This window comes from Leiobunum rupestre, chromosome 7 (assembly GCF_980474605.1).
Source record: "Leiobunum rupestre chromosome 7, qqLeiRupe1.1.hap1, whole genome shotgun sequence".
Taxonomy (NCBI): domain Eukaryota; kingdom Metazoa; phylum Arthropoda; class Arachnida; order Opiliones; family Sclerosomatidae; genus Leiobunum; species Leiobunum rupestre.
In genome coordinates, this window is record NC_143390.1 from 21,601,520 (window position 1) to 21,613,154 (window position 11,635).

Consider the following 11,635-nt stretch of genomic DNA (forward strand, 5'->3'; position numbering starts at 1 on the left):
AAAATCTGATCCCCAGTGAGGATTTACTTGACAAAATCAACTTTATTGTCTCTAACTATTATATAAGACATTCCCAACTATTCAAAACCTCTAAAAGTATTCTAAACCCAATTAACAGAATTTTAAAAACCGCTAACAATTATTCAAATGTTATTGATATATTTAAAATATCTGATCTGAAAACTTTACCAGCCCTTAACCTATAATGAATGAATTAAATGGATGTTTATTCATTCATTCATTATATATGTTAAGCCATTCACTGTAATAACATTTCACTGACATTTCTCTATTCTTATATCATTACCTAATATTATATAATTTATACCGATTTTCATGTGCATCGACTAGCTGATGTGTTGTTTCCTTGCACAATAAACAGATTTTTCCTTTCATTTCAATTTATTGTTCTTAATTATAATTTATTGTTCTTAATTATAATTTATTGTTCTTAATTATTATTTATGGTTCTTAAATATAATTTATTGTTCTTCATTATAATTTATTGTTCTTAAATATAATTTATTGTTCTTAATTATAATTTATTGTTCTTAAATATAATTTATTGTTCTTAATTATTATTTATTGTTCTTAATTATAATTTATTGTTCTAATTATAATTTATTGTTCTTAATTATTATTTATTGTTCTTAATTATAATTTATTGTTCTTAATTATTATTTATTGTTCTTAATTATTATTTATTGTTCTTAATTATTATTTATTGTTCTTAGTTATTATTTATTGTTCTTAATTATTATTTATTATTATAAATTATAATAACAGGCACAATTATTAAAATTACGGAAAACTCATGACTAGTTTTAATTTAATTATTTGAAAGCATTACAATTATTTTAAGCCGTGATGTTGTGTACTAACATCTACAACCGACGTCGAATCATTGTCAAGTGTGAAGTGAATAAATTATAATAATTCACTCAGCGAATGCAAATTAAATATCTTGATATTTTTTAATCTTCAATCTGAGCAGTGTAAAAATATCCTACATTTTCATTGTTCAGGTGGCGCTACAGACAAATATTTATTTAGAGCGTTTATATTCTGTGAAGTATAACATCATGGCAGCAAAGAGCAATGTACATTGTACGTAGTTACTTCTATTTGTTCTTGGTAAAACTGAAATGTACTTTGCGCCAGTATATGCATAAGTACTTTCATAAGCTCTCATTGGGAAAAATTGCGTGGTTATTAGAAATTTGCAGCACGCCAAGACGTGACTAATCACTAGCTCCGGTGTATTTTAATTTAAAATAAAATGTTGTACAGGCCAGTCAAAATGAAGTTCTAGGCCTATAAAAGATTTAATGAACATAAAAATGACTAATAAACAATAAAACCGAAATCCACGTAAAATAATTTTATGAAAAATACCGCTTTAATAAAAAATGAATTTAAAGGAGACAGTGTAATTATTAATTAATTATTGTCATAATTCATGTTTTTACTCACTAACTTAAGTAATTTTAATATCTTTTAAATTAAAATTATATAAGTATCAAAATAACATAATAGTAATAATAATTATTATAAATACGAACAGGTATAGGCTTCGTGCGTAGTTTAAATTTTGGTCATAAGTATCGCCGCCTACCGATCAAGTTTTAAATTGTATATATGAAAGCTGTCTACTCGTTCAAAATTATCTCTGTACAACCGCTCAAAGTTCAACCGAAAATCATAAAAATTCAAAAGTCGTCTGCTATTTCTTCATATATTTCCTATGATCGAAACCTACTGCCGTAAAATATTCGTAGTTTAAACACCCTGGTTTAATCTTGGAGGAATAAAACAAGTATACAGGAGTTGCGGAGTGCTGCGAAATCGGTTTCGTCAGTGACCGTGAACTCGCGCGAGACGGAGGGGTTCAAACGCGACTAGCGCCAACTGCTTACGGAATTTTGCAACTATTATAATTTTATATCATTGTTTTCGCGTCGTCTGGTTTGTTTTGAAACATTTCTAAATTCCTTGCGCCTTTTTCCAAAATGACTCGTATTTGTTTGGAGGAATAAAACAAACCAGATGACGCGAAAACAATGCTATAAAATGAGAATAGTTGCAAAATTCCGAATGCAGTTGGCGCTAGTCGCGTTTGAACCCCTCCGTCTCGCGTGAGTTCACGGTCACTGACGAAACCGATTTCGCAGCTCTCCGCAACTCCTGTATACTGGTTTTATTCCTCCAAGGTTTAATACTTATCTCTTCGCGACAACTCGCGTTAGGCTTAACCAGCTTCGATAATAATAACTTCAGTCGCAAACTCATATTTCGATTTTTCGGCATCAGATGGCAACTTATAGGGAGCTAGTATATTATAAACTTATGAAAAGAAACATAAGTATAACACTTCCTATTCTTTTAATGCTATATTTCTTACCGAACCTTTTATCGACCCTGACACAATGACGCAGCACCGAATTGGACTTGCAACTGAACTGACTAGTATATTATCATCCTTGGTAATAGTATATGTCGTCTTGGCCATATTTAGACACTAGGGGATTCTGTGCTGAGCAAAACCTTGATTGAGCAATAGCGCTGGAAATCAGTTCGGTGATAATTGTTTCTAAATTGTCACACTTATTTACGTTACGTTACTTATGACTTTAGCAACTCGTGAAAATGACGTAACGTTCCCGTTTGCGTCATTTTCACGAGTTGCCGAAACCGCGTATTTAATTACCGCGTGCGTGTGAAAGTTTCGGCTAATTTTTTCCGTAATTTAGGATCCGCACCACGCGATTCGTAACCTTTCGGTGGCGTACCGAAACGTATTATCTCCAAATGGGACCCCACCATATCCAAATGTTAATTAGGCCCGAGACAAAAAGTCTATTTTAAAATGGAGAGGCTAAATTAGCAGCTTTTCGTGCGCTCTTCCAGACGCCAATTTAGTTTTTATTGCCGAAGTGTTTCTCGAAAAATTTGGCTTACGCTCCGTTTCAGGGTCTCCCCCTCTATTGAAGAGGGCCAAGTGTGAGGGTCGCGAGGGAGCTTGGAAGCGTGATGTGAATAAGCAATTTGAGGACTTTGATTTCAGGAATTACCGTCGAAACATTCGTGGAAACTTTCGCCATTTGTGTTTTGTGGTGTTACTGTAACTTATGCAAAACAGTTGCAACTTGTGTTTTCTCTGAAAATTCTCTTTCCCATTGTAATTTGTAAGAGTATTGAACTTTTAATGTACTGAGACAATCCTCAGGATTGGAAATTCTAGTAAAATAAACCTCAGATAAAATATAGTAATAATATGGAGCCGGGTAATTATTAATTATGGAACTGGGCTTACTTGAAAAATTAATTTTTTAAGGACGCGATAAGCTCGTTCTCTGCTGGATTTTCGTCTGCTAAGCTGACGCCACTACGTGGCTCTATGCAAACTAAAAAGGGTAATTTCGTACTTGAGCCTGCTTTTAACTTTTTTATCTATTAATAAATAGGTTTTATAATTCAATGACATTATATACTTCTGATAATAGTGATTTCCTAGAATATCCCACTTTATGGATTTTCCCCCATTCTACGTTTTTGTTCAAAACGACGCTGCCATCTATCGTTAGTTCGGGCATGCTCACCTTTTAGAGAAGTTAAAAAATATAAATAATCTTTTTTTAAAAGAGTATGACTAAATATCAAAAATAACGTTCTAATTAATATATAGTATTTGAAAAAAGACATTTTATCAGTCAAAGAAAAATTATCTTTAATATCTGCAGTTGACACATTCTAAAACTCCAGCATCAATGATTTTAGTAACATTTTGTTATTTATAAATTTGTTGATTCTTACCTAATTTAAATTAATCAATGAAGGCTCTTTTCTTTTTGTAAACGACCACTATAGACTCGCGAGACTAAATTTAAAGAGTCCATAAATCTGTCCATACACATTGACAAACACTTTTGTTCAGAATTATCTAACGATAACCCTGGTTTTGTAATGCATTTCTGAAAACATTTTTCGGTTATTTGCTGTAATATTTCCTGGGCGCTAGCAATGGCTATTTGTTGTTTAACTTGATCTTTTAGATCCTCCTTCTGCGCACCCGTTAACTTTCCACTTCCAGTTAATGCATCCATTCTAATATACAAAAGTCAAAAGACCACGAATGACATATCTTCATTTCTGAGTATTTATAATGTTGGGAGTTTTAAAATGAGCCAACTTAAAGGTATTATTCAATTTACTACCATGTTAGCCTATGAGATACCAAAGGCCCAAGGGTCAATGATGAAATAAGTAATTATTAATGTGTAATTCTTACCTTTAATTTTTTATAATATTAATATTCTGATTGTTTAAACAATTTTCAACCCTTAAGCTCAATAATATTCAATTTTTTAAATTTAAAGTGTCATCGTCGCTGATGTAACATTTAAATTTCGGTCGACCTTACGAATTCAGATAATCGTGCGAATAAAATAATTTAAAACGATGCGCACTAGCGCCACAATTTTGATGCGGAAAAGGACTAAAGGGACGCCACACCGCGCCACGAGGTTCTGGAATAGAATGTGCCTGAAAATCTATAGTCACAAGGATAGGCAACTCTATATATAATTAATCAGTTTCTGAAATCAATTATTCACGACCGAAAACTATCGCTACGCCCCCTTTAATTGGCCATTGAAACCTAGATTGGTAGTGGCTAATGCAGACGCTATTAGTTTTCCTCATCGTTATTCGTAAATTTGACTTAATAAATAATGATATTTGCATTTCAAAATAATTTTTGAATCGATTGGTTATATTTTGATAAGCTTATTTAAGAAAAAAAAACGTTATTAAGACGCTAGACCATAGGCGCTACAGAAGCGAATATCCTCTCGTGTGGCAGTCAGTGTAATTTTTTAGAAGGGGTGACACTCTCACCACAATATTAATTTTTTTTCTTTAGTAAATAAGTTCCACAGTGGTGTACCCATGGGGGGGGGGGGCACATGCTCCCCCTAAAGGTATGCTCGTACGTAAAAATATTTTATTTTTTTCAATGGTGTACCGCGAAACAAAATAGTGGCTACGCCACTGTGGTGACACCAACCTTAGTGAGATTTATCACTATCAAAGGTGGCTTATTTCAGACAAAGTTGCCTATCCTTATGAATTAAACCTAATCTCAGTTCTGCTATAAGTTCTGAGTAACTACTCAAATTAACATGCCTTATTGCTACGTTTTTCAATTATTTCTACTAAAACCATTATGTGAATTATTTTATTTTAAAGGCTGTTTACAGGATGGAAAAAAATCTTATAAAAACTGAATATCTTGGAAGGCATTCCCTGTAAAAATATAGGACTTGAACAATAATTGCACATTTCAATATATATATTTGTTTTGATAAAAAGATTGTTTTCCCAAATCTCACACAGAGAACGAAGATAAATATTTTAACAATTTTTTAAATAGCTCTTTCACCCCGAAATATAAAATTCTTATAATAACATTTACAATTTGTTTACTATTTTTTAATAATTTGGAATGAATAAAATTTGTTTCAAGATGTAAATATATATATAAATTATGAAAATAAAGTACGCTTTTTACGATACTCGCGCATTCGCAGAGTAAAAATTCTATTTAGAATTTTCTCTTCAATAATTAATCGAAACAAATTTATCCACTTTGTCCTAAGCTTTTTATAAATTTTTTTCTCATTAGGGGGGTTGGGATTTAATTAAAATAAGGAATAACCCAGGAAAAACATACTCCGGAGAATTGAAAAACACACCTAGAGTGACCCTCCTGCATCAAAAATGGTACCAAAAATTGGATTGAAAATGGGTGGGCGAGCTAGAAAGGCACATTCATTCCACACCCGCAGTGAAAGCCCCTTCTAACTTTTTTTTTTAAAGTTTGTTGTAATTAAAACAATGTTTTTAACTTTAAAATTACCATCACCATTCTGTGAATTATTTTTAAACCCTTGAAATGAGGCGCTCGTTTCGCTTGTCTTTTAAAATATCTATTTTTTTGAAGTACTCGTAATGTATCGCATTTCTCGCAACAACCAGCTCTCTTTAAAACAATTTGCATTAACTATTAAACTTTCTTCTACAAGTTTTTGTAACTTTTAAACACTAAATAGCACCTCCAGTTTTTTTAGTACCCGATTTAACCCCATGTGGGCCTTTCTCTCCATTTCGCAGTAATATTTACCAAAGGGAAGATGTCACATTTTTTTTTATATTTGACTAAACCAGCCGCAATTCAATCGCGACGAGTTTTCTTCTTTTTCTTTTGCGGCTTTGCATCTTGCCACATATCTAAAAATGAGGGAAAAATTTATAAGAATTGAGCCCACAAATGTATCAATTAAGCAATAACCATAATACGCACCTCCCAATTCATCAAAAACAACGTTAGTTGCATCGTTACTTTGAGTTTTTTCATCTGTTTTTCCACTTTCTTTAATTTGGCCACTTGTTTCAATCTTGACAGGTTTCTCATCAACGGGACGGCTTTTTGGACTATCAGATGGCTTGGGGCTCTTTTCAGGCGATTCAGCCTTCTCAGGCTTACTGGGTTTAACCGTTTCTTCACTAAGTTTTGCTTTCTGAATGTAATATGTATATCGTTATCATTTTAATTAAAAAAAAAAAGAGGGAAATAATTTATACCTTGGCAGAAGCTTCAGATTTTGATGCATCCTCAGCTTTGTTGACAGATTTATTTTTTGCTGTGCTTGGAGATTCAACATCTTGAGCTTGAATTTTGGTCTCCACAGGTTCAACTACCTTCGGAGGAATCTCAATGGGCTGTTGAGAAGTATCTTCAGTCACTTTTTTTTTCTTTTTCTTGGAGCTCGAAGTATCAGGGCTGAGCAGCTTCACAACTTCAGTATTAATTACTTCATCCTTCTTGCGATTCTTTTTCTCCTTTCGAGAAAGAATTTGAGCCCATCCAGCTCCGACAGGTTCATCAGCTGGAGGGGCATCTTCAGTCTCCTTTGCTTTATTAGAGGTGGCATCCTTTGCCGACTTTTTATTTTTGCCCTGGAAAGTTGCTCAATTTGAGTTTTTCAAGTTGTTAGTTAACTCACCCTATCTCACCTTTGCATCAATTTTGGGTTTTTGCTGTCCATTAATAGCTTGAGCTTTCGTAGGCAAAGATTTAGATGGCACGGCTTTAGTCGGTATCACTTTTGATGGCTGAGTGCTTTTCTCTTTTGCATCTTTGCTTTTCAAAGTGGGCTTGATATCACTTCTGTCGTTGGACTGATTTTTGGAATCAGTTGATTTCTCTGGAAGGCATGACTGGTTTTGCACTGTCCCATTTTGTACTAGTTTAGTTTGTTGCTACAATTTATTAAGAAAAATAAAGAGGTTAATGTACTTATATAAATTCGGATAAAAATTTAAAACCCAAGGCCCATAGGTGATAAAAATAAACAGCTGGTCTTGCCGTGTGGTGGTACATTTACCTTTTCCTTACTCTTCTGTTTCTTTTTACTCGTGGCTTTGCGATGTTGAACATCCACGAAATCAAAACTCGGTGGTTGAGCAGGAGTTTTAAACCCAAACGCGAAAACGAGCAAAGCGCATAATATTACCCCAACAATTGGAAACGCGTAATGAGGGTTAATTACTTCTTCCAGATAAACTTTTTCTAAGATCATTCTGTACATTAAGAAAACCTACAATATGTTACGCGAAAAAGGCCTAAATCATTAAAAAGTAAAGACATCAAACGAAGACACCGACGAAATGCATCTTCCTTGGATTCTAAGCTTGACGTCAGCACTTTATTATATAGGGGGCGACAACGTCGCGGAAACAATTCCATCAATATCATTGGACGATTTGAATCATGTGTTCCGGCTTTATCGGATAGCGGCGAAACCTGTTGATAATTATCATAATTTATGTAAAATTTTTATCAAGCAAAAATGCAAGAATAAGTTATTTAATTTATTGAATACTTCATGATTGCTCTTTACGTTGAAATTGGGAAAAAAGTTCAACCGTACACATTTTTTATAATTTACAATAAAAAGTATCAGTCTGAATAAAAATTTAAATTGGAATGCCAAAAATAACAAAGAAATTGAGAAAAACAATACAACTGCTTTTACTTCAATAGAGGGGAATTATAAGCATATTACAAATGATAATATAGAATTTATGGTTTTTGTTACACTTATGGCTTCTTATATTCTATTCTTTCTACTTTTACATCATCACCAATTAACTGATAAACATATGTAACAACTGTGGTGGACTGAATGTCCATCAAGACGAAAGAGGCAGTAATATTGCTATCAAGGGCGCTATATGCCCCAGTAGCGGAGCCTGGATTGATGTAGAACTTATTCTCGTGTTCATAGGCTTCAAACCTATGTGTGTGACCAGATATGAGGATATCGACATCCAACTGCCTCTGAATGGCAGCGAGTGAATCTGCATCACCCCAAGGGACAACTTGATGACCGTGACAAAGACCAATACGAAATTGGCCTACTGTTACAATTTTTTGCTCTGGATAATTAAGGTTTTCATCAAAATCTCCTCGAACAACATGGACATCACTGGCCAGAGTTTTGAGGTAGTCAAAAGATTCTTTCGTACAGAGATTTCCAGTGCATAAGATATGCTGAATTCGACCTGAAATTGTATTTTTAAATAGCATATAAGGAAAAAATTATGACAATGAATAATTTACCTGGTACCAATAGTTTTTTAAACTTAGCTGGTAGACTGTAACATCTGTGAGGAATGTGTAAATCTCCGAGTACTAATACCAGCATTTTTACAAAGCAATGTTATATAAATTTATCTTGATCAGTTCTTAATTGAAGACTTCAATCATTAAAGCAAGTTATAGGCCCGCCTTCCAATGCGAATCCCGTGACAAGAAGCAACCAAGGCTTAATTTAAAACGATATTATTTATGAAAAATTTTAAAATAGAATTGTATTTTCTTTAATAAAACTGCGAAATATTATTGAACTGAAATTATAGCTTAGAAATTTCTTATAAATAGAGCGATTAATAACTGTTTAAAAATAATCAAGGAAAAATTCCACTTACTACTCCCTTTCTTTTTTAAAAGGGCCGATATATATATTTATAAAGCAGACGACGGAAATTAAATTATCGGAAGAAACATTTCGTTTCCGGTTAGTGACCTCTGGGTTTTGAGGATACCACTATCCACGAAATTTTTGGGTGTTAAACATTTCGTCTTTTGTTTACTGTATACTCGTACTAAACATTTTCTTTGATAAAGCTTTAAAATGGCCCAAATTATCGTGAGAAATGTCCCAAGAATGGTTGTTAGGTCTTTTTCCGCTTCCACAAGGTGTTTGAAAGAATGTACGTATTACTAAGCCTTGGTTACTTTTTAAGATCGTAAATAATAAAACTAAAGATATGCCGCATTTTCTCCATCAATTTATGATCACTGTTTTTGTATTTTAAGCTATGCCTGACCCAATAGAACATGCGACAGGTACTGAAAAGAAAGAACTTCTGGCCAAATTAGCAGGAAATGAGGTTAATTTCATTGTTGAAAATTATCCGCTTACTAATAGGCAAAAATGATTTGTTTCTCATTATTGGCCCATGCGTCTGCTATACCATAAACTATTGGGTGAAATCAGTTCATTTAGAACATTTAAAGCTACTCTCTTTACGCTTAATTGAAAGTAGGAGCAATTGGTGTAAATATGAAGAAAATGGGTCTGAATTTTCACTCATTAATGGATTGGCTAACTGAACACTTTTCCGCCGGGCTCCTCACTTGAGGAATGTTTGTTTTCTCTACCATAATTGGTTACATGTTGATTTTAAATAATATTTATTCGCATTGTATTTTAATATTGTATCACTAGAATTTTGTAATGATATATACCATCCAGTAACCAATAAATCATAACCTATAGGATGAGTTATTCATGACAACATTTAGATCCCACTGATCTTTCAAATTCTTTTGACACATTTTGCAATAAGCTAAATGTACTGGCTGGGCGAATAATTTCTTACTCCTGATACCACCAATATTTACTTGTGCTAATGAATTTATATCCTTAATAGAACCCATTTGACATGAGAGTGTACAAGCGTGGAGCTGGATCAAAGGATAACCCAAACATAGTTCCAAGTGTATTGGAAACTCGCATGATTGGTTGCATTTGTAAGACCACCTTTAAACTGTATGACGTTTATTAAACGTGTAAGGTTTTGTAACGTTTTCGTTAATGTCAAAATAGGTGAAGAAGATGCTACTAACATCAACTGGATGTGGTTGAATAAGGGAGAGTCCAAACGTTGCGAGTGTGGGTATTTCTTCAAACTGGTAGATCAGAAACCGCTTTAAAATGTCACCTTGTGTAGAAAATTTTGAAAATAATATTCAACCATGTCGTAGCGCTGTTTATTTGTAATTAAAAGAATATGTTAATAATTAAAAAAATTCAAAAATGTCATGCTATTGTTTTCAGTACTATCAGATTATAATATCAATTATGTGAGAGGTAACCATTTCTCCATACAGCTAATGCTATAAACTTTCACAGGCTTCCACCATTTTTTCTTCCAAATACAAACTTTCTATAGCTAATAAATTTGTAAATTGGGGTTTAAAAGTCGGAAAATATCCCCACGCAGTGTATTAAGTACATTTTACATCATTAACCGCAGTAACTTACTATATAAATGTTAAACTGTGATGCAGTATATGCATCTGCAATTTTTTTAAGAAATTAATGCCCTTTGGAAACTGTTTTAGAAGCGCCAAAGGTGTATGTCTAATTTTAATGGTGTAGAATGATCCTAATCGCATAATAAATAAATTTATGGAACAATAAACTTCAGTTTAAGTAAGTGCGCTGACTGTGTTTAAATAGGCCAAAATAAAGGGGGTCAACTTCCCTAATGTTCAGTACACTCCCCAATTTCCCCATTAATTTGTTAAAGTGATCCTGAAGCCTCTATTTTAGTTCGTGGACGCTCAGAAAGACGAAAACAAAACAAGGTGGCTAAGCCCATTGTCAGAAACGTGAACCTTAGCTTCCGGTTAAAAGAGGTAGATAGCCCTATGAATACGCCCTCATATCAAGCCTTAAGGCTTAAGCCACGATTACGGAAATAATACACAAGTATGGGGATATCAGTGTTGGGTAGTATTTTAAATACTATTTGAAATATATTTTCAGTATTTGATATTTTATTTTAAATACTTTTTTCAAGCCGTATTTAGTATTTTATTTAAAACACTTATTCTAGCAAGTATTTAATATTTGAAGGTCTCTGTGACCAGCATACCCTAGTGTTCGCTAGATTACTCAATCGACTAGCGTATGTAAAGGGAATTTGAGCTACACGCTGGTTGCAATTCCGTATCTTTTATCCGGTAGTTTTGGCAAAGGTACGAATCGCGGAATAGCAAATACGTATATGGCAAATGTCACGAAATAGTAGCGGCTTTTTGTATTCTCTCGCGACATAATGTTAGTCACCCAATACGTTACCATGGAAACGCGGTAAACACAAATCAAGAAGCCGTAGCGACTCTTCCCAACAACGCCGAGACAAATATTTTATTTCAAAAAGTGATGGGGTGTTCACCGAGTCGAAACGTCGGTTTGGTCACTCCCGCTGGACCCGACGT

The 11,635-nt window shown here is 33.5% G+C and overlaps 4 protein-coding genes across 4 annotated transcripts; 1 reads left to right on the forward strand and 3 right to left on the reverse strand.

Annotated features, from left to right (window-relative positions):
• Positions 1 to 3,739: 3,739 nt before the first annotated feature.
• LOC149935131 (mitochondrial import inner membrane translocase subunit Tim13) lies at positions 3,740 to 4,893 on the reverse strand. Its single transcript, XM_090181575.1, has 2 exons — positions 4,289 to 4,893; positions 3,740 to 4,104 (listed from the first exon to the last, which is right to left on the reverse strand). The coding sequence occupies exon 2, from the start codon at positions 4,101 to 4,103 to the stop codon at positions 3,828 to 3,830; it is 276 nt and encodes a 91-aa protein (XP_090037701.1). The 5' UTR covers position 4,104; positions 4,289 to 4,893; the 3' UTR covers positions 3,740 to 3,827.
• Positions 4,894 to 5,242: 349 nt separating this feature from the next.
• Positions 5,243 to 7,741, reverse strand: LOC149935132 (uncharacterized). The gene is made up of 5 exons (XM_090181574.1): positions 7,446 to 7,741; positions 7,075 to 7,320; positions 6,643 to 7,017; positions 6,362 to 6,578; positions 5,243 to 6,288 (listed from the first exon to the last, which is right to left on the reverse strand). The coding sequence occupies exons 1-5, from the start codon at positions 7,647 to 7,649 to the stop codon at positions 6,233 to 6,235; spliced, it is 1,098 nt and encodes a 365-aa protein (XP_090037700.1). The 5' UTR covers positions 7,650 to 7,741; the 3' UTR covers positions 5,243 to 6,232.
• A 327-nt stretch (positions 7,742 to 8,068) lies between these two features.
• Vps29 (vacuolar protein sorting 29) lies at positions 8,069 to 9,076 on the reverse strand. The gene is made up of 2 exons (XM_090153026.1): positions 8,684 to 9,076; positions 8,069 to 8,625 (listed from the first exon to the last, which is right to left on the reverse strand). Exons 1-2 carry the CDS (start codon positions 8,766 to 8,768, stop codon positions 8,162 to 8,164), a joined length of 549 nt encoding a protein of 182 aa, XP_090009152.1. The 5' UTR covers positions 8,769 to 9,076; the 3' UTR covers positions 8,069 to 8,161.
• A 60-nt stretch (positions 9,077 to 9,136) lies between these two features.
• LOC149935134 (cytochrome c oxidase subunit 5B, mitochondrial-like) lies at positions 9,137 to 10,451 on the forward strand. The gene is made up of 4 exons (XM_090153027.1): positions 9,137 to 9,336; positions 9,443 to 9,516; positions 10,060 to 10,159; positions 10,236 to 10,451. The coding sequence occupies exons 1-4, from the start codon at positions 9,258 to 9,260 to the stop codon at positions 10,340 to 10,342; spliced, it is 360 nt and encodes a 119-aa protein (XP_090009153.1). The 5' UTR covers positions 9,137 to 9,257; the 3' UTR covers positions 10,343 to 10,451.
• Positions 10,452 to 11,635: the final 1,184 nt, after the last annotated feature.